This window comes from Equus caballus, chromosome 20, assembly GCF_041296265.1.
Source record: "Equus caballus isolate H_3958 breed thoroughbred chromosome 20, TB-T2T, whole genome shotgun sequence".
NCBI lineage: Eukaryota > Metazoa > Chordata > Mammalia > Perissodactyla > Equidae > Equus > Equus caballus.
The window spans coordinates 53,452,824-53,475,446 of NC_091703.1; the positions used below are offsets into that span (position 1 = coordinate 53,452,824).

At 45.7% G+C, this 22,623-nt stretch overlaps 1 protein-coding gene across 3 annotated transcripts in view; it reads left to right on the forward strand.

Annotated features, from left to right (window-relative positions):
• The window catches only part of PAQR8 (progestin and adipoQ receptor family member 8), a 38,501-nt gene extending 16,882 nt beyond the window's left edge, over window positions 1–21,619 (forward strand). For 2 of the 3 annotated variants that reach the window (XM_023624051.2, XM_023624052.2), the window contains exon 2: window positions 18,400–21,619. In XM_023624051.2, the coding sequence (XP_023479819.1) occupies window positions 18,432–19,496 (1,065 nt within the window). In that variant the 5' untranslated portion in view covers window positions 18,400–18,431 and the 3' untranslated portion in view covers window positions 19,497–21,619. Of the gene's footprint in view, window positions 1–18,399 lie in introns of those variants that run through there. The other variant, NM_001256979.1, reaches the window with a different exon arrangement.
• Window positions 21,620–22,623: the final 1,004 nt, after the last annotated feature.

Sequence of the window (22,623 nt, forward strand, 5' to 3'; positions counted from 1 at the left end):
AGTGTTGACAAGGATGGAGAGAAATTGGAACTCTTGCACACCGTCGGCAGGAATGTAAAATGGTGCAGCCGCTATGGAAAACAGTATGGCAGTTCATCAAAAAATTTAAAAATAGAATGACCAATGATCCAGCAACTCTACTTCTGAGTGCAGACCCATACGAATTGAAAGCAGGGTCTTGAAGAGATACTTGTACCCCTATGTTCATAGCAGTGTTATTCATAATAGCCAAAAAGTGGAAGCAACCCAGGTGTCCATCAGCAGAGGACTGGATAAACAAAATGCAGTGTATGCATACAATGGAATAGTATTCAGCTTTCCAAAGGAAGGGAGTTCTGACACCTGCTACAACATGGATGATCCTGGAGGACATTGTGCTAAGTGAAATAAGCTAGTCACAAAAGGACAAATCCTGTATGATTCCACTTATATGAGATACCTAGAGTAGTCAAATTCATAGGGACAGAAAGTAGTAGGCTGTTTGCCAGGGGTTGGAGGAAGTGAGGAATGGGGGTGGTGGTGTTTAATGGGTACAGAGTTTTAGTTTTGCAAAGATGAGGAGTTCTGGAGATTCTTTGCTCAATGATGTGAATGTACTTAATACTACCGAGCTGTACTTTTAAAAATGGTGGAGATGGTAAATTTTATGTAAGGTGTATTCCACCATAATTTTTTTGAAGTGTGAGAAATAAAATAATATGTTAAATCACAGAGTGAAAAGTACTACAGAAAACAAAAAACGTTGAGGAGAGTAAGGGGGCTCTGGCGTGCTGGGGAGGGTGCAAATGCAATATTCAATCAATAGGGCAGTGGCGAAGGTGAGATTTGAGCAAGACCTGGAAGGAGTTCTTTGTCTCTTGGCTGCTGTCATAGTGATTGTCTGAATCTTCCAGGGCCCGCAGCGGGTGTGTGGCCATGCCGAGACAATGATCAAGTAGTGTGTATCAGTAAAGTTTACATTGTTGGCTGCTGAGTCAGAGACTGGGCCGTGGGCATTTCACTTCAGAAAAACAATCCAGGCCGTCAGGTAGCGCTTGCACAGAGTATAGTCAGATGTGAGCTGAGACTTGAGGTTCTGTTACAGTAAAGAGAAATGGTTGTCCTTATACGTGGCCCTTTCTAAAATAAACTGTACCTTAGCGATAACAATCAGGAGTTTGATTTTTCAGTTACTCGTAAATTTGCAGGTTGTTGTTTAGGCCATTTCCAATGTAAGTTTGAAACTCCTTCATATTCTCTCTGTGGTGGGTCATATGGTAGGGAATGGTGATCTGCTTATAAAAATCCAGTGACCTGGACAAGATTTTTTACTAATTTATGAGGCTGGGATAAACAGGGATCAGCTTGCCATCATTTAAGCCAATACTTTGTACTCATGAAAAACTTGAAAGAAGTTTGCAGCACTGGGTTCTTGAACTGATTTTTCCATATCTGATTTTTTACCCTTTTCCATGTCTAATAAAAAAGATGTATAACGAGCATGCATCTCTACTTTGGAATCACGAAGAAGTCCCTGTCCATCCCCCACCCCCATGCACTGAACTTGGAGGGGAGATGAACATCTGTGGGTGGACAGGCACCTGTGCCCCTCCACAATCCTGGCCCTGGCCGAGGATTCTGAAGCTGCACCAGCAGCCATTCAAAACACACATGGCTGTTTGTGGCTCTCTCCCCAGGCTCAAGTTACACAGTGATGGCTAAGGTCCTGGAGACCAGGTAGAGAGGAGGAATGGATTCCTTCTGTGAGTTCTTTCTATGCTGATGGCAGTAAGCATTGGTTGACTGAAAAAGCACAGCACCAATCTCAAGAATCACCCTCCCTCCCCCATTTTTGAGTAATCTTGTCTGTCCAATGTTTGATTTCTTTTAGTTCTGAACAAAATTCTTATGGAATTTTTTGCATAAATGTAATATCTTGGATGCTTTGACAATAAAGAGAGGAGGAAGAGTATTTTTCTTCATCTTTATACATAAGCAGCTGCCCATGGTCATTTAGCCCTGGATGATTATCAAGCTCAAGATATCCCCCTTGGCCAGCCCCATGGCTGAGTGGTTAAATTCGCGCGCTCAGCTGTGGCGGCCCAGGGTTTCACTGGTTCGGATCCTGAGCGCAGACATGGCACCACTCATCATGCCACGTTGAGGCAGCATTCCACATGCCACAACTAGAAGGACCCACCACTAAAATGTACAACTATGTGCAGAGGGGATTTGGGGAGAAAAAGCAGAAAAGAAAAAAAAAAAGATTGGCAACAGTTGTTAGCTCAGGTGCCAATCTTTAACAACAACAAAAAAGATATCCTCCTGTACCTCCAGTTTCTCCCAACATACAGTGCCAGTGCTAGACAGGCTTCTCTTTACCCCCATGGTGAAGTGATAATGCATGGGAATGTACAGCCATTAGGTGTAGATATATGTCGTTAGATGGTGAGAGCAGTACTGAGCAGCAAAGAAGGAAAGATGAGTGGATTCACTGAGGGTCCACTGGGCAAATACATGTGCTAGGCTCTAAGTGGGGAGGAGAGGAAATTTAATGCCATGTGACCCAGTACTTGCCTATAAGAAACTTAGAGCCTACTAGGGATATAAGAAAAGGACCCAAACAACTACAGCACAGAGTTATATGTGATGGTGTCATTTAAGTAAAGCAAACTGAAGGTTGCAGGAGAACTGACAGAGGATATTGCTTTTTCTGGGTAAATTGGAATGCCTGGAAGAACCAGCATCTGAGAGGTGACTGCAGGGATGGATAAAGTTTTCCGAGGTAGAGATCGGGAGGGGCCCATTCCAGGTAAAGGGAACAGCCTGGACAAAGACCTGAAGAGGAATCCCCTTCCTGGCATATACCCAAGAAGACGTGTACAAACTACCCGGCAGCCCTGTTTGTCAAAGCAATTAACCTGGAACAACCTGCGTGTCCATCCACAGGAGGAGGAATAAATAAATTGTGGTATTTGAAAAACATTCAGAAAAAAATGAATCAACTAGAGCATCACGTCACAATTAGTGTGGAAAAAACACAACCCGTATCTTAAATGAAACAAAGAAGGCTGCAGAATGTTAGGTACAAAATTTATCTAATGGTTAAAAATAAACAAAAAATATATAGTTTATGGATATTTAGTTTCATGATGTTTTTATTATATTATTCCATGTAGTTATATAATTTTATAGTGTCATAATGTTTTCACGTGAAAACATTAGTGGGAATAGAAAACACCAAATTCAGTGTATGACTGCTGCTGGTGGGGAGGGAAGGAAATGGATGGAGACAGAAGGCTTGGTCGCAGTTGCATCTATTTTATAGACAGGCATACACTCATATATGCACACATACACACCTTATATATATACATAGAGATGTTTAAATCTGAAGTAAATCTGACATGTCAAGAGTTTTGACAAACAATTGTTTGTTCTATTATTCTCTATACTTTTCTGTATACTTGAAATATTTCATAGTTTCAAAATGAAAGAGAAAGTCACATGGCATGTTTAAGAATAGCGAATGGTATAGATCAGTGGTCATCAAGCTTTAACATGACCCTTGGTAAGAAATGTCTTTTATTTTAGGAACCAGGAGTTTCATGTCGGTTCTTCTGCCTAAGATGTGGGGCACACCCTGACGTATTCTGTTCTATTCACTGTTTTCTTCTGCACGAAAGCAGGCAGTGGGTGATGCTTGAAGATGCAGATTAGGACCAGGACATGGGAGGCTGTGCCTGCCAGCCTCAGGAGTGTGGGCTTTAGTTGGCAGAGAGGAGAGGGCTCCTGGTGGCTTTGAGGCCTGTCATCTTCAGAGCTGAACTTTAGCCAAATCAAACAAGATGGAACTGGAGCTGGAGATCGGAGGATGCAAGGTCAGTTAGGAGGTTATCTTGGACAGTATGTGAGCCTGCAGGGGAGGTGAAAGGAAGGACTAGATTTTGGATATCCTGCTGTTTAAGAAAAAAAAGATTTGATGCTTGGGCTTTGAGGGAAGCAGGAAGAGGAGGAGAAATTTCACTTTGATTTCAAGGCTTGATGACTGGGAGATTGATGATACCAGTAACAACTTGGTACAGCAGGAGAAGTCTGGTTTATATACACAATGCTTCAGGCACTGCTGGGACATCCAGATGGATCTAGTAAAGTCTGGGTTGAGGATTAAAAGCCATGAATTCATAATGGTTTCATGATGTTTTATGGTTTTCCATAGCAGTACATAGTACCTGGTGAGGAAAAAAGAGAAATTAGGTGTGATCGAGGTGGGGCTGTGCAGGCTGACCCAGTGAAGGGGTGGAGGGTGCGGAGGGTGAGGAGGGCTGGCCAGGGTAGAAATGAGTGGCTGGACTGGGGCTGGTTTGTGTTGGGTTGGCAGTGGGGCCAGATGAGTCAGGTAGACTAAGAGAGGAGAAAGGTTGGGGGACTGGAGCCCAGAGTATGTTAGCACTTGTGAGGAAGTAGAACAGGTGGAGGTCAGGAATGTTGTGATCAGGAAGGAGGAAGCTCAAGTCTGAGATCTTGGAGCTAAAATAATCTTGAGTGATGAGTAATGACTGCCTTGTAGGACTTGCAGGCTAGGCAGGTGGGTAGTTGTACTATATGGAGGTGAAAGCTGGAGCTGTGTGGCCGTTCACAGTTAGTGATCTGAACTGAGTAGATTAACTTTTCAAATGAAGCTCCTCTATGGAATAACTAATGGTTTTTAGCCAAATCAGCTACTGATTATGATTACGACTTCAAGTTGTAGAAGCAACCACGCTGGGAAGTGGAGAGGAGTCTTCAGGGGTACCCTCGGGAGAGCCCTCGTGGAATGTCCTGGGAGTGAGGCTCTGGAAACACACCCAGGATGTGACTGTGAGCCAGGATTCCTGGTCCATCATCAGCTCAGAGGTAGCCAGGCACTCACTTCTGATCTAGCTCTTCCTTTTCCACTCATGTTTGATGGACTTGCTTTTTTTGAGACACAGGTAGCTGAGCTCTTGGGGCACAAAAGTCAGAAGCAGTGGGGTCTGCCCATACCTTAGGGCTGATTTGGTTTAGGGCTTTGAATAGGTCACTGAAAGTCTCTATGCCTCAGTTATTCTCACAATCAAGTAACATAAACTAAAATGCTTTTGAAAATGTCTTGAGTAATTTCCTCGTGCAACTCAATGAGTTTCGCAATTTAATGTAAAAAAAGATGCACGTACCACCAGTTACAGCATAATGCTAAGAGGGTATAACAGGACATGATGAATCTGCTTGAGGCTGTTGCTACACTTCACAGAGGAGGTTATATCTGAGCCCGAATGCGAGAGAGAAGCAGGTTTTGCAGGCATGGAGGGGTACAATGAACATTGGCGACGCGAAATGTGTGGCTCGTTCAGGGAACCAGGACAGTCTGTTCTGCCTTCTCCTATGCAACAGGAATCAAAAACTAGGTCTCCTAATTCCAGCTCCAATGTTATTTCACTTTATTTTTCTTCTGCCTGACCTCTCTGTTTCCTGCATCTTTGTTAGGCCTTCTTGTGCACAAAAGTACAGATGGTAACAGAAGATGGAGCAAAGTGAGCTGGTGATTGAAAATCTAGTTAACAATTTAAATACCGTTATGGACACCTATCACGTAGATGAACCACCCACAGATAAAAAACATCTAACTCGAATGTTGTTTCCTTCTTGAAAAATAGCTCACATTTTCATTATCTAAGATCTCCCCAGTTTTACCTTTAGAAGTAAAGAGGACCAAAGGAGAGTCTTATTTCACTGTCTTTGAACAATTGTCGATTGATGCATTCTGGGGCTCCTTTACTCTGGCAGTTGCTGATGGGAGAAATAAAGGATGGGTGAGTCAGTGCTCCCTCTCAAGGAGCTTGCAACCCAATACATAGGAGAGACAAGGCCCTACACTCACAACAGTGAAGTAGCGTACGAGTCCGGACGTTCTGCTCACCAAATGTGTGGAATAGGTAGATAAACCTTCAGGGAGAAAAGAAATCAAGATGGCCCAGAGAAGGCTTCCTTCTCCGATGTGGAGGTGAACTAAGGCCTGGAGGATATCTAAAGAGAAACTGAGAACGAAGTGACTTGCTTGATTCTTGGTAGCAAATAAAAAGTCTGGGTCTTGGGACCGGCGGGAGAGTGTACTGCCTTAGCAGCAAAAGGGTTAAGTTAATAGCTAGGGAAACTGCATTCCTCGCATAGTGCTCCAGCCCAGGCTTCATTTGTTATCAGATTCTTCTGCTATGCAAAGTACAATTGCAAGATTGATCTCCTGCCAGTGGAAATCTGCAGCTCTCCTCAGGCTTCACCTGGGCTGGCCCGGTCCCGGCAGGTTTGCGGATGGGTGATGGAGCTTCCTGTGGGCGAGAGGGCTAAATGAAGCTGGGAGGCTGCGTAACTGAAGCCAAACCGCGGCTGATGAAGCCAGTGGTTACGCTCTTAGGGAAAGTCCTGGGAGACTCCTGTCTCTGGGCTTTAATTAACAGGCATTCCAGACAGCAGAGCTTACCTTTACCCAAACAAGAAGTCTCCGAAGAAAAATGGTCATCACACCCCCCAACCCCGTTGATTGACCAGTGTGTTCTAAACTGTCCCCAGCTCCTCCGAATTCTCCCACTAGAATTAAACACAGATGCTATTTATTGCACGTGGAAGGTGCATGCTGTGTCTGCAATGATGCATTTTGAAAATAGTCCTGCTCGAGTTGAGGTGTGGGAGGTATAGGAAGTAACAATAAAGAAAATTCAGGAATCCCAGCTAGAGAGCTCCAGCTGGAGGAAGAGAAGAAAGCATTCGGAGAAGTACGCTCTGCTTATCTTCCCTGGGGCACAGCAGCAAATTAAGATTGTCTTTCCTGTCTCCTTCTGTCGATATTATGGGGAGCTGCAGAGGAAAAGATTCAGAGGTAGAGAGGTCACTGAGCCCGGAAGGTGGCATGTGCTCCTGGCACGTCTGTGGCACAGAGGTGTACCTCACCTGTTTTATAGTCAGGGTTCAGCCACGCCAGGTACCCATATGGTCAGGGGTTGACTGATTTATTAAGGCCATTTGGGCTTGTGTGCTGTGGGGAAAGTCTTGACAGTATTGTGTAGACTGGCTTTTCCAAGCTAAGAGAACGTGACAACTGCCTTAACAGTAGATGTCATGTAATTTTCTCCCCTTCGCTGCCCCCCGCCATGACTGTTTGCTTACATTATGGCAAATACAGCTAGGTAACTCCTACTAATAATTTTATTAATATGGTCGGCTAACTAGTTGAGCTCAAAATCCACAGAATAATGCAAATATGTATACCTTTATAAGTATTTTTTGTGGGGGAGGGTGTCTTAATATCCATTGTACTAATTAATCATGTTTTACCAATTTTTACATGTTTATGTCAAACATTCCTTTGTAGAATAGCAATAACTTCACTTTTTAAGTTACAAAAGTAGTAAATGTTCATTGTTGAAAAGTGCTATAATGATAGTATCTACCTAGAAGAAAAGTAAAATTCCTCTATAGTCCCACCACTTAGCAATATCTGTGGTAATGTTTTGACTATATGGAATTCCATGGTTTTTCTGTGCCATATGTATATATTTACTAAAAGGGGATGCATACTTTTAACTTGCTTCTTCCTTGTAATGGTGTCTTTCATTCATTTATTCGTTCAATAAATCTTTGAAGAGCATCTACTGTGTGCTAGTCAGTCACTGCTCTAAGTGCCGGGCAGCTACAGTGAAAAGACAATGGAGTCCACACATATTTCATGTGCATCTTTAACAATAAGTGTAAATATATCTATATAATTATTTTAATAGGTGCATGGTATTCCACTGTATAGATTTATCATAATTTATTATGTCAGATCTCCTATTTCTGGATATCAAGATGCTATTTATGTGTGTTAGGTTTTCTTAAATATAGGGAGGATATGTGTTGACTGCTGGTAAATCTGAATCCATGTTAAAATTATTGCTGCTAATAATAGGCTTCTGCTGGTAGTGCCACTCCTTGAAATATGATTTTATAAACAGTGATAAGCTCCTTGGCCGATGTGGCTACAAAGATCGGTGTGGGTCCAGTGGCCTCTCGCTTAATGGATGACTGTGGAGATCCTGGAGCCATCTGAGGCTGTTTGCAACTCCACTTCTGTCTCTGGTTAGACCCAAGGCTGCTCAAAGCATGGTTCTGGTCCTTATAACTAGACATTAAGTTGGCATTTTGGTTGCTGTTCCTTCTCAGCCTTTTATGGTTCTGCAGTGATGTGTGAGGCTGGGCTTCCGTGGATTCTGGAAGCATTTCTTTTGCCCTCTTTGATGGAAATTGCTGTTCTTTTGTTCTCTGTCCAACAACCAGCAGGCCACCTTCCTGCCATCTGTGTGAGCTGCTCACACAGTGACACGAGGTGATGTCACAGGATCTGTCTGTTGGTGATTTCAGCACACTGCCTGACCGTCCTTACAAAGCAAACACAGCCCAGAGGAATTAGAGAATTTCACGGTGTTACAGCTTGGGGAGATTACACCCCCATTTTATGGACACAGACCCCGAGGCATGGAGAGGTTGAGTGATTTGCCGAAAGTCCTGTAATGAGTGGTAGAGCTGAAACTAGAAGTCAGGACTAATTCTAATTCCTGGTCCAGTGCTTTTCCGGGGAATCAGCTTTGCCAAGTTTGTGGTCCGTTCAAGTAGAGTCCTTGTGAGAGACCAGGAAACGCCATTGCTCTGGAGTGCTTCTGTTTGGCCTCTAGATAAAATGTGATCACTACCAAACTGTGTCCGTTTCCCAAATATGGAGCTTTTTATTTAATTCTCTCCTTTGTTAATCAGCGAAAGGCTTTCTGGGTAGCATGCTACAAGTGTAGCAGAATTCAGTGACTATTCCCAGTGTCAGTGTGCTTTCCTCCAAAAGCCTAGGAAACGACCTCAGGCTGTAGGTTTGTGATTGGAATGCACAGTTCTGCAAAGCCGGCCATCTTTTAAGATGAAAGAGGCCCGTGGGGTTTATGATCTGGGTTAGACCCACTTGGGTTGTCTGATAGATCCCACTCAGATCTTGTGGCAGTTTTCTTCTCTCGGAGAGTCCTGGAATGTGATTGACAGATAAACTCTGGCGAAGAGCTTGGAACCTTTGCAGCCCTGATTGCTTTTGTAAGGCCAACTGCAAATTACCTTTGATAATGAAGCAGAGCAGCGGTGCAGCAGCATATCTGAAGTTGCATATCATCGAAAGGTATTTGAGTTTAGTCTTAGAGTGCATAATGGTTAGCTGATCAGGCTCTAGGGCCAACTGCTTCGGTTACCTCCTGGCTCTGTAATTTACTGTGTAGCCTTGGGCAAGTCACTTAATCTCTTGTGCTTGTGTTCCCTCACCTATAAAATGAGAAGGATGATAATAGTACTAATGCCTGGGAGGTGTTGGGAAGTTTAAATGAGTTAGTATTTGCAAAGTACCTAGAACACTGTCGGACATGTGATAAACACTATATAAGTGTTTGTTATCTCTGTTATTCTGACATTTTCATTTCACTCACTTATTTATTCAACAAGTTATTGGAACATCTGCTATGAGCCAGGCACAGTGATAGGTGATAAAGGATCTTACAGTTTATTGGGCAGAGAGGCATAGAACGTAAACCAGGACATCGTAGCTATACAGTAAGGAGAGTGCGATAATGGAGGGCTAGTGCAGTGGTAGGCTAGTGCAAAGGAGAATCTGGGGGGAAGGCTTCAGGGAGGAAATTTGGACTGGGACATGAAGGATGAATAGGAGTTGGCCAGTGGGCATCAGTGGTGTGGGCATGTGCACAAGCACAATGGACTGAGAGGATGGCAGAATTCCTGGGACACCAAATAAAAGTGGCAAGGGTTGGGGGGCCTGGCCTGGTGATGCAGCGGTTAAATTCGAGTGTTCCACTTCGGCGGCCCAGAGTTTGCTGGTTTGGACCCCACGTGCAGACATGGCACCGCTTGGCAAGCCATGCTGTGGTAGGCGTCCCACATATAAAGTAGAGGAAGATGGGCACGGATGATAGCTCAAGGCCAGTCTTCCTCAGCAAAAAGAGGATTGGCAGCAGATGTTAGCTGAGGGCTAATCTTCCTCAAAAAAAAAAGAAAAGTGGCAAGGGTGGGGATGGTTGGGGACAGTCACGGAGACACACAGGTGGAGACCAAAGGAATGGCCTCCTATATCATACAGAGATTCCTGTGGGAGATAATGAGGACCCAAAGTAGAACAGTGGCCGCAGCAGCAGCCCAGTGCTCCCACTGAGCGGGAACCCAGCAGGTGGAGGAGGGTGCGAGGGGCCATGAGGGCAGGGAGCGTACCTGGTGTACATGACTAAATCTGCTCCTGGGAGACTGGAGACGCACCCAGACGCTGCTCTGCTCGTCCACACGGCTCCTCTCTGAACGTTAAAGGGTTATTTATGGGCATCTGACACATGTTTTTACTGTGTTCATGGGACCACAAGAGTCACCAGAAACAGGTCATTTCACTGTTTTATTTAACGTTACTGAAAAGGAAATGCACGCTGGGTAGTTTTCATCAGTCAAAACTAGGTAAATAAAGCCAACCTTAAAAATGCATACTTTAGTTGTGATTTCTTTTTAAAAAGAAAATCTAAATACACAATTTTTGGCTAAAGTATCAAATTATTGCCGTGAACATAGATTTTTACCCTGCTTTTCTCTTTCCATTTTTTTCTCAGAGTAATTGTCTGAGAAAATAGTTTTAAAGGAGCATCTGAGATAAAATGTTAAGATTAGACTCCCAAATAGTCCAAAGCATGATGTAACATTTTAAAACACTTTCTTATAAACATTAACTGAATTCATGAATTCATGGTGCAGATATCATACCCAGGTTATTAAAATAGAGGAGTTAAATAATAGTTCATATTAAAATAGAACTTTTAATTCCAGTTCCATTATAATGAGTCTAATTAAAATTCTCTACAAAGCAGTTGGGTGAAGTATTATGAGTCCCAGAAATGTAACCAAAAATGATAAATTCCTTTTCAGTTTTCAAAGATTGCACTAAAATCAATTATAAGGCAGGAAACATACATGACTAAGTTGTAATCCTTCTGTGGGTTTAGTTCAGATGTTACTAGTACTGCAATGTGCATGTTTTGCCTCTTCAAAGTACTTTCCAACTGCTGCCCGTTTTGTTATTATTTATTCTCTTATTTTCCTAAGAGATGGAGAGACATCACCTCCTCCTACCCCCCCACCCCCACCCCCACCACCACCACCACCACCGCCTTTTTCATGAGGAAAATGACACTGAGGAGTTGAATGTCTTGGGCTTGGCTGGACAGCTAATTGAGTAGAGCGAATAAAAACAGCCAGAGCTCCCAACTCCCAAACCATTATTTCTTTTTTCCCTCAACTTCGCCAAACAGAAGGAAATTGATGCCATATGTCTGGGCCTGAAGAACTGTTCATTCAGTAAATAATTATTAGGTGTATAATTATTTTATAGGCTGCATGCTGTTTTTGACCTGGGAACTTGCACACTGCGCAGTCCTGGCCCCTCAAGGAGCGACTGGGGAAGTGAGCAGAGGAGCCAGTGATGGGGCGTCAGGAGAGAAGTGTGCTGGGGGCAGGCCAGGCAGCTGGGTGCTGGGGAGAGCCCTAATCCTGGCCTTGGCGTAGGGAAACGTGCCTCGCCTGGCAGAGCTGGCTCCCGGGCAGAATGTTGATGACCTGGGGTTGCAGGGCCGAGGGTGCCGAGGTTGTCACTGGAGATAGTGTGGCACTTTTGAAAAACTCCCAGTATTATAATCTAGGCCATCGAAGCTGCCTGGAGGCAGGGGCCCTCTCTGGGTGAGGAGGGTGGAGTAGGAAAGAGGTCGACAGAAGGGCCTGTTTGCAGGTTAAGGGTTTAGAGTTTGTGTTGTAAATAATGTTGAGCTACCGAGGGATTTGTGGAGGGGAGTGGTGATCAGATTTCCATATTTTTTTTCTTTTTTTTGAGGAAGATTAGCCCTGAGCTAACATCTGCTGCCAATCCTCTTCTTTTTGCTGAGGAAGACTGGCCCTGAGCTAACATCCGTGCCCATCTTCCTCTACTTTATTTGTGGGATGCCTACCACAGCCTGGTGTGCCAAGTGGTGCAATGTCCGCACCCGGGATCCGAACCGGTGAACCCCGGGCTGCCGGAGTGGGAACGTGCAAACTTAACCATTCCACCACTGGGCCTGCCCCAGATTTCCATTTTTAAACTGTCACCTGGATGTGGTTTGGAGAATGAAGTGAGGGTCTGGGGACATGAGGCAGGGGAACCATTGCTTGAGCAAGAAAGCTCCGTTATGAGTCTGCCGTTTTCATCATCTACATAAGTTCATTTTGAAGGCCTGGATTAAGGGAGAGCAGTAGAAATGGAAAGGACGAATGGATTCGGAAACGTGGAGATAAAATCAGCAGGCCTAGATGACTGAGTAGATGTAGCCGGATCAAGGGGGCTGGGCCGGAGGAGAAGTGTAAAGACGTTGAGTTTGAAGTGCCCGTGCAATACTCAGTTGGACAAATCCAGAGCCGTCGGATATTTGAATCCAAACCTCAGGAAAGATCTGGCTGGAGGCAAATGTTTGGGAATACAGGTGCTAGCTGAAGCCAGGGGCATGGGAGAAGTACCCGTGTGAGAGGTACCATGGATGCAGAAAAGGAGGCAGATGGCTCCCCGGGAAAACCACAGTTGACAGGGATGGTGGGAGAAGAAAACAGGCGAGACCGGAGAGGGTAGTGTCACTTAAGCCAAGAGAGGAGGCATTGGTCAGCTGTGTGAATCCCCCGGGGCTCAGGTGACAGAAAGGATTGAACAAGCTAAAGCTTCAGGGATGAGAAATGACTCCCATCCTCCCTCTGCAGCATCACATCTAAACTCCTTATCTAATGCTGCAGGCACCTACCCCACTCGCTTCCTCATTCCTCCCCAACAGCACCTCTTCTCAGGGGCCCACAAAGAAGCCACGCCATTCATACGCTCACTTTTCAACCCTTTCCTGGAACGCCCCGCTCCTCACCCCTTCACTTGTCTAAGTCCCGTCCAGCCTTCCAGGCCCAGCACAAGTCCTGTTTCCCCCACGGCTGCCCCAGCGTGCCCTGAGTGAGCTCTGCTCTCTAGAGACCTGTTTGTATTTCACTCTACTTGACACTTGATTCCATGCAGTCTGCTGATGTTGGCTGTTGATTCATGAAGTTTGACTCTTCTCATAAGCTGTTTGAGGTAAGGAGTCTTATTTTATTCTTCCTCTGTGGCCTTTGTGGCCTGGAATATTGTTGAGCAGACAATCCTTGCTCTGAAAAACTCTCTGGTTGATCAAAATTATCAAGACTTGAGCTTATCCAGGTCATGAGGATTCGTGAGGGAGATTTACATTTCAGCTGTCCCAGCAGAGAAGTTGGAGTGTACTGTGTGCAAGGAGATCATTCTAAGATGCGTCTTTGTCAGCTGATGGAGGAGTGCAGGGGGACAGAGGCCAGGAATGACGGAGGGGCCCTTACGCAGAGCTGCCACCAGGAGGGCTGGAAGATGTGTGTCTACGCCCACATCATGATGCCAGCATGTGGTTTCCTCCAAAACACGCTCTCAGACTTTACAGCTGGCCCTTTGAAGCCTACTTCTGGAAGCACTGCCCATTCTGGCTTGGTGAAAGTAAGGCCTGTCTGGGGTAAATGGATCGCATTGGGCAGTTGCTTCTGAAATTAGTGATGAAGAAAGAATTATAACTCATTACCGTCGCTGTGGCTGTGGTGGCGGCTCTCAGATGAAGGGGATTTTGTGGCAGGGAAGAGGTAGTTGCTAAGCAATAAAGAAAGAAAGAATCCCCTCTCTCTCTTAGTTTAGAATTTTTCATGACCCTGGACTTCCAAAGGGAATTATAGACCCTTTTCTTCTGTAGAGAGAGGACCTAGGTCTTTGCAGCCCTCCCATTGCTGAGGGAGGAGACGGGTCATACTCTGAGTTGGAGGCCATGGTGGTCACGTCCCTGGAACATGGAAGTTCCTTTGTCGGTGTCCGGCTACATACTCCAGAGGATGGAGTTATAAGGAGACTCCGGGACTGGTGTGGCTGCATTTTGAAGATCCTTGAAAAAGTAGGTCTCATTTTCAAGTGAAATGATGGGTCTGTCAATTTTTTTTACTGTGGACCTTTTCCACGGAAATTAAAGTTAATATCCTTTTGGTCTTGTACCTCTCTGCTTCTTAGTTCTATAAAGCTCTTCCTAGTTTATTTTCCACAAGCAGGAGAGAAGTAGAAATAATTTTCTGCAAAGGACTTGTCCACAGAAAGCCCTGAGGTTCGATTGGTGGTATGAGGACTGGAGGAATCTTGAGGTCAGAGCTCTGCCGACAGGTTTCTGTAAACTGACAATAAGGCAGTGTCATGGTCTGTCCTTTCTCTCTCGGAACAGATGGAGGCCAGTTGGTTCCCAGGTCTGAACTGTGCTCAGTTCCAACCATCAGACAACCAAAACCCAAGATTTCAGTCTTTAGAAATTCAGTTGCGCCATTGGTTTATAAGAGCCTGCAATTGTGCTTGGCACCCTGTTGTAGAGGCTCTGAAGAGGAGCACAAAGTGTGCGCTCCTGTGTTATTTAACTCTGGATGCAGAAGTGTCTCCGTTGATTCGGGTGCCCAGAGGTGATGGAAACGTCCTTGATCTTAGATGGCAATGCAGGTGGGACCTATCAAGGAGCATCTTTAGGGGTTCCTTCTTCTATATCTCATATCCCCAGTGACTCACCTCTATTTCTCCCAACCACAAAAACAGACCGATATTTTCATCTGATTCCCTCTCTGCTTCACAAGAGTTGGCAGAAGCCTGTAGCTAAAGAACAGAGCCCTTTAATTCCCCCATGCACCGACAAGCCCCGCTCCCCCAGATTATATGCTTCTCGGCCAACAGCAACAGGACATCATGTTCCAGGCCTAGCCCTGCGGTGGGTCCACCTGATCCCAGGGCGAGTGTACCCGACCTGTTCCCACCTCCCCTGTCCCTTACCCCTGCTGTGCTTGGTCACCAACTGCCCCCAGATCAGTTGGAGGATTCTCCATCCAGCCCTTCACTCTCAGGCGCCCGGATCCCTCTGCTGGCTGACAGCAGAAGCACTACTGAGCTTTTTCTGTTTGTTTGTTTTTAAATGGCTTTATATATTCTGAGGACCATTTTTCTTTCTCCCACTCTCCCTCTTTCTGTCTGTCTTTTTTTTTTTTTTTTTAAAGATTTGATTTTTTCCTTTTTCTCCCCAAAGCCCCCCGGTACATAGTTGTATATTCTTAGTTGTGGATCCTCCTAGTTGTGGCATGTGGGAGGCCGCCCCAGCATGGCCCCATGAGCGGTACCATGTCCGCACCCAGGATTTGAACCAGCGAAACCCCAGGCCGCCGCAGCGGAGGGTGCGAACTCAACCACTCGGCCACCGGGCCAGCCCCGCTTTCTGTCTTTCTGACTGATTCTGTAATCCTTACTAAGTTTCTCTTGGGTTCTTAATTCCTACATTGAGCACCAGTCCATGGCCCGTTCCTAAAAGGGAAACACTGGTCAGTACTGGCTAAACAAATGACCCAATACAGTGTTACGGGGCCACCACAGAAGTAGGCACGTGTTGCAGAGGGGGCACTAGATCCTCCACTGGTGAACCAGCCCCGTTGCTCGCACCAGTGTTGGTCCTAATAGTGGCCGATGTTTTTGTGGACCTGGAACCCAGCACTTTGTTAAGCACTCTACAAGCATTACATCATACGGTCCTCGCATCAGCCTTGTGAGGCAGCTTCTGTTTGTCATTAGCTCTGTTTCCCAGATGACAGAGCCCATGCTGGAGTTCCACGGCTTGTCGATGGTGGGTGGGGCTCAGGGTTGGAGCTCAGGTTTGGAGCTCAGGTCTCTGGTGCCAGTGTCCTACTTGGACCTGCACAGTGAGAGCTCCTCAGGCGCTCAGGGCTCTCCAGGGCCTTATCTCAGCTTCAGTTCTTTGACCTTACTCGCTGCCTAGAGATCTCTTTCCCCCTCATCTTCTCTTGGGATTTCTGACTTTTCCTTCAAGACAAGGTTCAGGGGTCACTTGGAGAAGCCTGTAGACTCCTCCCTCCCCTACCTTCTATTTTGGTTGTGTTTGCGGAGACCCAGCCTGTGAACCGGGGCTCGCCTCCCAGGGAGTGCTCATCCTGTTAACTGCCCAAGGCGGGTCGTCTGCTCACGAGAAGTGCCTTGCCGTTGTCAGGAGGCAGGGCAGTAGGAGAGAAAGGGTTTCTTTATTACAGCTTGCTAGCCGGAGGGAAGATGGCCGACTCCTGTCTGAAAGAACCATCCTACAGAACAAAGACTACAGGCCAATTATATGCATGACTGGTCTCCAAGTGGAGCCTCCATCTGACCTTCATTTGTCCTAGTTCCTGACAGTCCTTTGTTTTACTGGATTAGATGTGCGTCAGAGAATGGAGCAAGGCTTATACCCTGATCTTTCAAATGTCACTGATGATGGCTATCAGCATAGACTCTCTGCCTTGGGGGTCATCGCATTCTTAGAGGACTCAAAAGAACAAAGTTAGCATCTTATTGCTGCTTGGAGGGACCACAAAATCTACAGAGCATGTCTGGGCTAGTTAATCAGAGGTCATTGGGAGTTACAGTAAGGTTTCTTTTCTACAATGTGGCTTCCCTCACGTTGTGTTGAGCCGGTACCAATCCCACATTTTGTCACGATTTCGCTACTTGTCTGTCTGCCCCAGTCGACTCTGACCTTCTTGAAGGCACGGAGTCTATCTTATCAGTCTTTGTCTCCCCAACACAGAGCCCAGCTCTCAGTAATGATAATAACATTAGTACTTAACATTGACTGAGCACCTGTTTTGGGCCAGGCAGAGCATTCGTATTTTAGATTCTCTCATTTAACCATCACAACCACCTATATGATAGGGGGAATTATTACTCCCATTTTACAGATGGAGAAACTGAAGCTTGAGAGTTCTGTAACTTGCCCAAGGTTACCCAGTAAGTGGCCAAAACCAGGCTGGACTCCAGGTCTCCCTGAACTTTTTTTACATTTTATTAATTTTCATGCCCTACATTTTAGACCTGATTAGATATTTTTCTCTTTCAATATTAAGAGGGGTGAGCAGGAAGATTAAATTTTCTTCCCTAAAATTAGTGGTGCCTTGAGAAGCACTTGCTGCCTCTCTCCTAGCAGAAGGGCTTGGAAGGAAGGGGGCCATTTAGATAAATCAGGTTTTGAACTTTTCTGAGGAAAAGAGTTTGGGAAATGTGAAGTACAGAAGGTAACTGGAGAGATGCTGAAAATCCATTTCTTTACTCAGTAAAGGCACATGAAATTTTGCTGCTATTTTATAAAATAATCACTGTGCTTCTCTGGCTCATCTATCATCCAAAAACTCTAAGTGTAAGTTAAGCTTTTTCTTTTCTTTTCTTTTCTTTTTGTGAGGAAGATTGGCCCTGAGCTAACATCTGTTACCAATCTTCCCCTTTTTGCTTGAGGAAGCTTGTCACCGAGCTAACATCTGTGCCAATCTTCCTCTATTTTATGTGGGACACCACCACAGCATGGCTTGATGAGCAGTGCTAGGTCCATGTCCCGGATCCGAACCTGCGAAGCCTTGGCCGCCAAAGCAGAGCTCATGAACTTAACCACTACGCCACTGGGCCAGCCCCCAAGTTAAGCATTTTTGAGACCTGAAATTCATTGAGTACCCAGGATTTAGGTACCCAGGAGAGACAAGTCTAAAACTACTTACTTTCCAGAGCCTAATTTAAAAACCAAAAACTAAACAAAAAACTCAATCTTTGCAATTAGATTTTATGTTAAATTTAGGCCATGTGTTAATTTTGTTCAACAGCTAAAATATTTCCCAGGAGTGCCTTGGTCTTTACCAACCTAATGGATGACTCATTTGCCTCTCTTTACTTTGAGGTTCAAGTTACCTTTGCTTATCTCAGATTTTCAAGTTACCAAATAAATTAGTGGATAATTTAAAATGAGGTGCTCAGGAAATGTAGGCTATCATTAGTAATATCAATATTTATCAGTTTCATATTTCGATAAAATATTTCAGACTATTAGAGCCTGCCTCATGATTAGATTTTAATAATATCTAGAAAACTCCACAGCCTTTAAAGGTACCCTTGCTTACCTCTAGATATCGTTAAAAGAGGGTGGCTAACATTCCCATTTTACAGCCTGTGACTGCCTCACTCTAGTGTGTAGAAGTGACAAACTCAGAATGTTAGGGTAGTAAGGGATCTTGGTCCAACTCTATTGTTCTAGGGATTAAAAAAATGGGGCTCAAAGAAGCTGTCTACAGCTCCCTGACTCCCCTAATGCACTAGGAAGCCACTTTCCATTAAGAAAACCCACAGTCCCTTCGCTGTCTTAGCTCCGTCCCTCTCTCACTGCGTTCTTGCCCATTTTACTTTCCTTCCTGTAGGTTGCGTGCCCGTCCGGCCGTGCTGTGGAGCCATGACCACCGCCATCCTGGAGCGCCTGAGCACCCTGTCTGTGAGCGGGCAGCAGCTGCGCCGTCTGCCCAAGATCCTGGAGGATGGGCTTCCCAAGATGCCGTGCACCGTGCTGGAGACAGATGTGCCCCAGCTCTTCCGGGAGCCTTATATCCGCACGGGCTACCGGCCCACGGGACACGAGTGGCGCTACTACTTCCTCAGCCTCTTTCAGAAACACAACGAGGTGGTCAATGTCTGGACCCACTTGCTGGCGGCGCTGGCTGTCCTCTTGCGATTCTGGGCCTTTGCCGAGGCTGAGGCCTTGCCGTGGGCCTCTCCCCACGCCCTGCCCCTGCTCCTCTATGTCCTGTCCTCCATCACTTACCTCACCTTCAGCCTCCTGGCCCACCTGCTGCAGTCCAAGTCGGAGCTCTCCCACTACACCTTCTACTTTGTGGACTATATTGGCGTGAGCGTGTACCAGTACGGCAGTGCCTTGGTTCACTTCTTCTACAGCTCTGACCAGGCCTGGTACGAGCGCTTCTGGCTTTTCTTCTTGCCAGCGGCTGCCTTCTGTGGCTGGTTGTCTTGCGCTGGCTGTTGCTATGCCAAGTATCGTTACCGGAGGCCTTACCCAGTCATGAGGAAGATCTGTCAAGTGGTCCCTGCAGGGCTGGCCTTCATCCTAGACATCAGCCCTGTGGCACACCGAGTGGCCCTGTGCCACCTGGCTGGGTGCCAGGAGCAGGCTGCCTGGTACCACACGCTCCAGATCCTCTTCTTCCTGGTCAGCGCCTACTTCTTCTCCTGCCCGGTCCCTGAGAAGTACTTCCCGGGTTCCTGTGACATTGTGGGCCATGGACATCAGATCTTCCACGCCTTTCTGTCTGTCTGCACACTATCCCAGCTGGAGGCCGTCCTCCTGGACTACCAGGGGCGGCAGGAGATCTTCCTGCAGCGCCACAGCGCCTTGTCCATCTACATGGCCTGTCTCTCCTTCTTCTTTTTGGCCGCCTGCAGCGCTGCCACCGCAGCCCTCCTGAGGCACAAAGTCAAAGCCAGACTGACGAAGAAAGATTCCTGAGGCTGGGAGGTGGGGAAAGGTGTGGAGGTGGCCCACTGTGATTCCGGAAAACTTGATACGACAATAGGTGTTGACTTTTTGTTTTTAAGAGTTGGCTTTTAAATTAATACGTATTTCCAAGGGTATGCTATGACTATGGCATTGGAAAGCCAAAGGATTCAAGAGTTTTGTTGTTGCTATCATTGTTAATAAAAGGAGTATTCCTTGTCCCTCTGGGTCATAGCCTTATAAGGAACAGGAAGGGAAGGGACCTTGGCTAAGATTCATGGAACACTGAATTAAAGAGAACCATCTTCATGCCTGAAAATTTAGTAGAATTCTGAATTGGACTAAAGTGTAAGCAGGTGGCTGGTCCACACTCTGTTGGAATGGCCATCTTACTATGCTGCTCTTTGGTAATTGAATAAATTGACCCAAGGACCTGATTTCATATTGTCCAGGGTGGAGAAGTCAGAATCTTCAAGATGATTCAGTGAAACCCTTAGACGTAAGGAACTACTCAGTTTACCTGATTTCTGGTCCCTTCTCTCTCACCTGTTCTAACACTGACCCTTCTCTCAGGATGACATCTGCCTGGCTGTTTCTCTGAAGAGCTGTTCACTCCCATCCGTACCTTGCATTGTAATATAGAGGACCAGGAAGCAGTCATCCTTCCAGGAAATGCTTGGATCCATGTGGACATTCAGGAAGCTTATTCTCATATAATACTGATGTAAACGGTACTAGAAAGTTCAGTGCCAAGAGCCAAGAGGCCTAACCAACAAGCATGGATACTGTTTGGTGTCATGGGACCCTTCTGTTTTCATACCTGTGGACTGCAGGATTGCTTAAGATCTCTTAGGGCTGCCTTACAGGACAAGATATCGGGGGCTTGCCCCAGGGAACCTTCTCCAGATTTTGACCATCTTCAAAAAGCCCCTGGTAGAGTGAATTGGTTCTTCTTTTTTTTTTTTTTTTTTTTTTTAGGAGATTAGCCTTGAGCTAACTACTGCTAATCCTCCTCAGTTTGCCGAGGAAGAGTGGCCCTGAGCCAACATCCATGCCCATCTTCCTCCACTCCATACATGGCTTTTGGCAAACGTTGCCATGTCTGCACCTGGGATCCGAACTGGCGAACCCCGGGCCGCCAAGAAGCGGAACATGCAAATTTAACCGCTGCGCCACCGGGCCGGCCCCTGAATTGGTTCTTAGAGTCCCACTAAGGATCTGATTATTTCAAGAGGAATCCAAAGTCCAGCCTCTTAAATAGATGCTGCCCCATGCAGGACTCATGTAACCACCCTAGTTCAGGGCTCTCAGATAGGCAGTTGTGCCTCAATTTAGAGCAGAACCCTTAAAATAATCAAACCCCAGGACAGGCGAGCTTGTGTGCTCACTGTGGGTTGGTCCTTGAAGGTTCCTTTGGGTAAGAATGGTGAACTGGACACCTAGTAGGTGGAATGCTCTGCTTGGAACATCACCGTCCAGCAGCTTCTATGGCAGGTGGCACTTGACGTGTCCTGGCCACGCAGCCTGCTCTGAGGACTGACTTCCGCACTGATCCAATGAAGGGGGCTGCGTTGATCAAAGCACCGTGGAAGCCTTCTCCACAGGGGCCACTTTTCCTGTCAGTATGAAGTCCCAATTGACCAAAAAGAGAAGTGGTTCATTTTCACTCCAGTTTGATGAACCTCTGTTACCAGGGTACTTTATTGTCTTCAAATCTTTGTTTTACCTTTCCCTGAGAGATTTGTGGGGTTTGTGCCTTATAAATGGGAACATATAAACACTTTACTTACTATATAGCCACACGCATTTTCAGTTTGGGATTAATGGGATAAGAACAAAAGGAATTCATTGTTTTCTAACCAGTGGATGAAAGAAATTTCAGAAAACCAGAATTGCTTCTCTCTCAAAAGACCCTCTCAACCTATATTTTCGGGGGGAAAAAAAAAGATATTCAACTGAAGCTTTCCTATAATCTTTATATTAAGAAAGTGTCTGTCTTGTCAGTTACGTAGTTTTTCTAGATGGGTTTCTCCTGTGAATCCTCAAATACCTGAACTTCTGTGCTACCCAAGTGTTTGACACAAGCTTCTGGTGTTGATGCCAAATTCACCACAAATAAAGTTAGCAAAACTGAACCGGGTTGAGCTAGACAAGGGAATGAGGGGGTTGTGCAAACACATTTCAAGTCAAAGTTCAGTTTAAAATGGGGGACTAGAAAGTCTTTGAAATGTTTGTTATCGTGGATTGAAAGATCATATTCTTTTAAAAGTTGGAAGGAAGATGTAAGTCAAGCTTTTGGATGTAACTGTGGTGGTCATGGTGGGCAGAGATCTTTAGGCCAAAGGCAAGTACTTTTTATGAGAGAAAACAGGAAGCAGAGCAGTGATCCCCAAGTGCAGTCCACAGACCAATGCCAGCTTGCACGCTGTCAACGGTCTGTGACAAGATAAGTACAGACAGACTAACTTTTAGATATTGCCATAAAATTTTTATTTTAATTTACACAAGGATTGGTCCCTCAAGTGATTGGAGAATTTTTTTTTTTTGCTGACAAAGATTTGCCTTGAGCTAACAGCTGTTGCCAATCTTCCTCTTTTTGTATGTGAGCCACCACCACAGCATGGCCACTGACAAAGCGCTGTAGGTCCACGTCCAGGAACCGAAGCCTGGGCAGCTGAAGCAGAGCATGCCGAACTTAACCATTAGGCCACCAGGGCTGGCCCTGGAAAGCTTTTTAAAAAGGTTTTCACCAGAGCTATTTGAGAAGCTTTGAGGTAGGAGACTATGTCATTAGAAATACCAGTATCCCATTAGAAATATGTAAACAGGAAATGCAGATGTTTTTAACTACGCAAACTTTTGAGGGCTCACATACTCCTTTTAAAACATTTTCATTAAAATGAGCGTATCAGTCAGGGCCGGCCCCATGGCTAAGTGGTTGGATTTGCGCACTTTGCTTTGGTGGCCCTGGGTTTCGCCAGTTCGGATCCTAGGTGCAGACCTAGCACCGCTCATCAGGCCATGCTGGGGTGGCGTCCCACATGACACAATTAGAAGGACCCACAACTAAAATATACAGCTATGTACTGGGGTGCTTTGGGGAGAAAAAGGGAAAATAAAAGAAATAAAAATAAGGAAA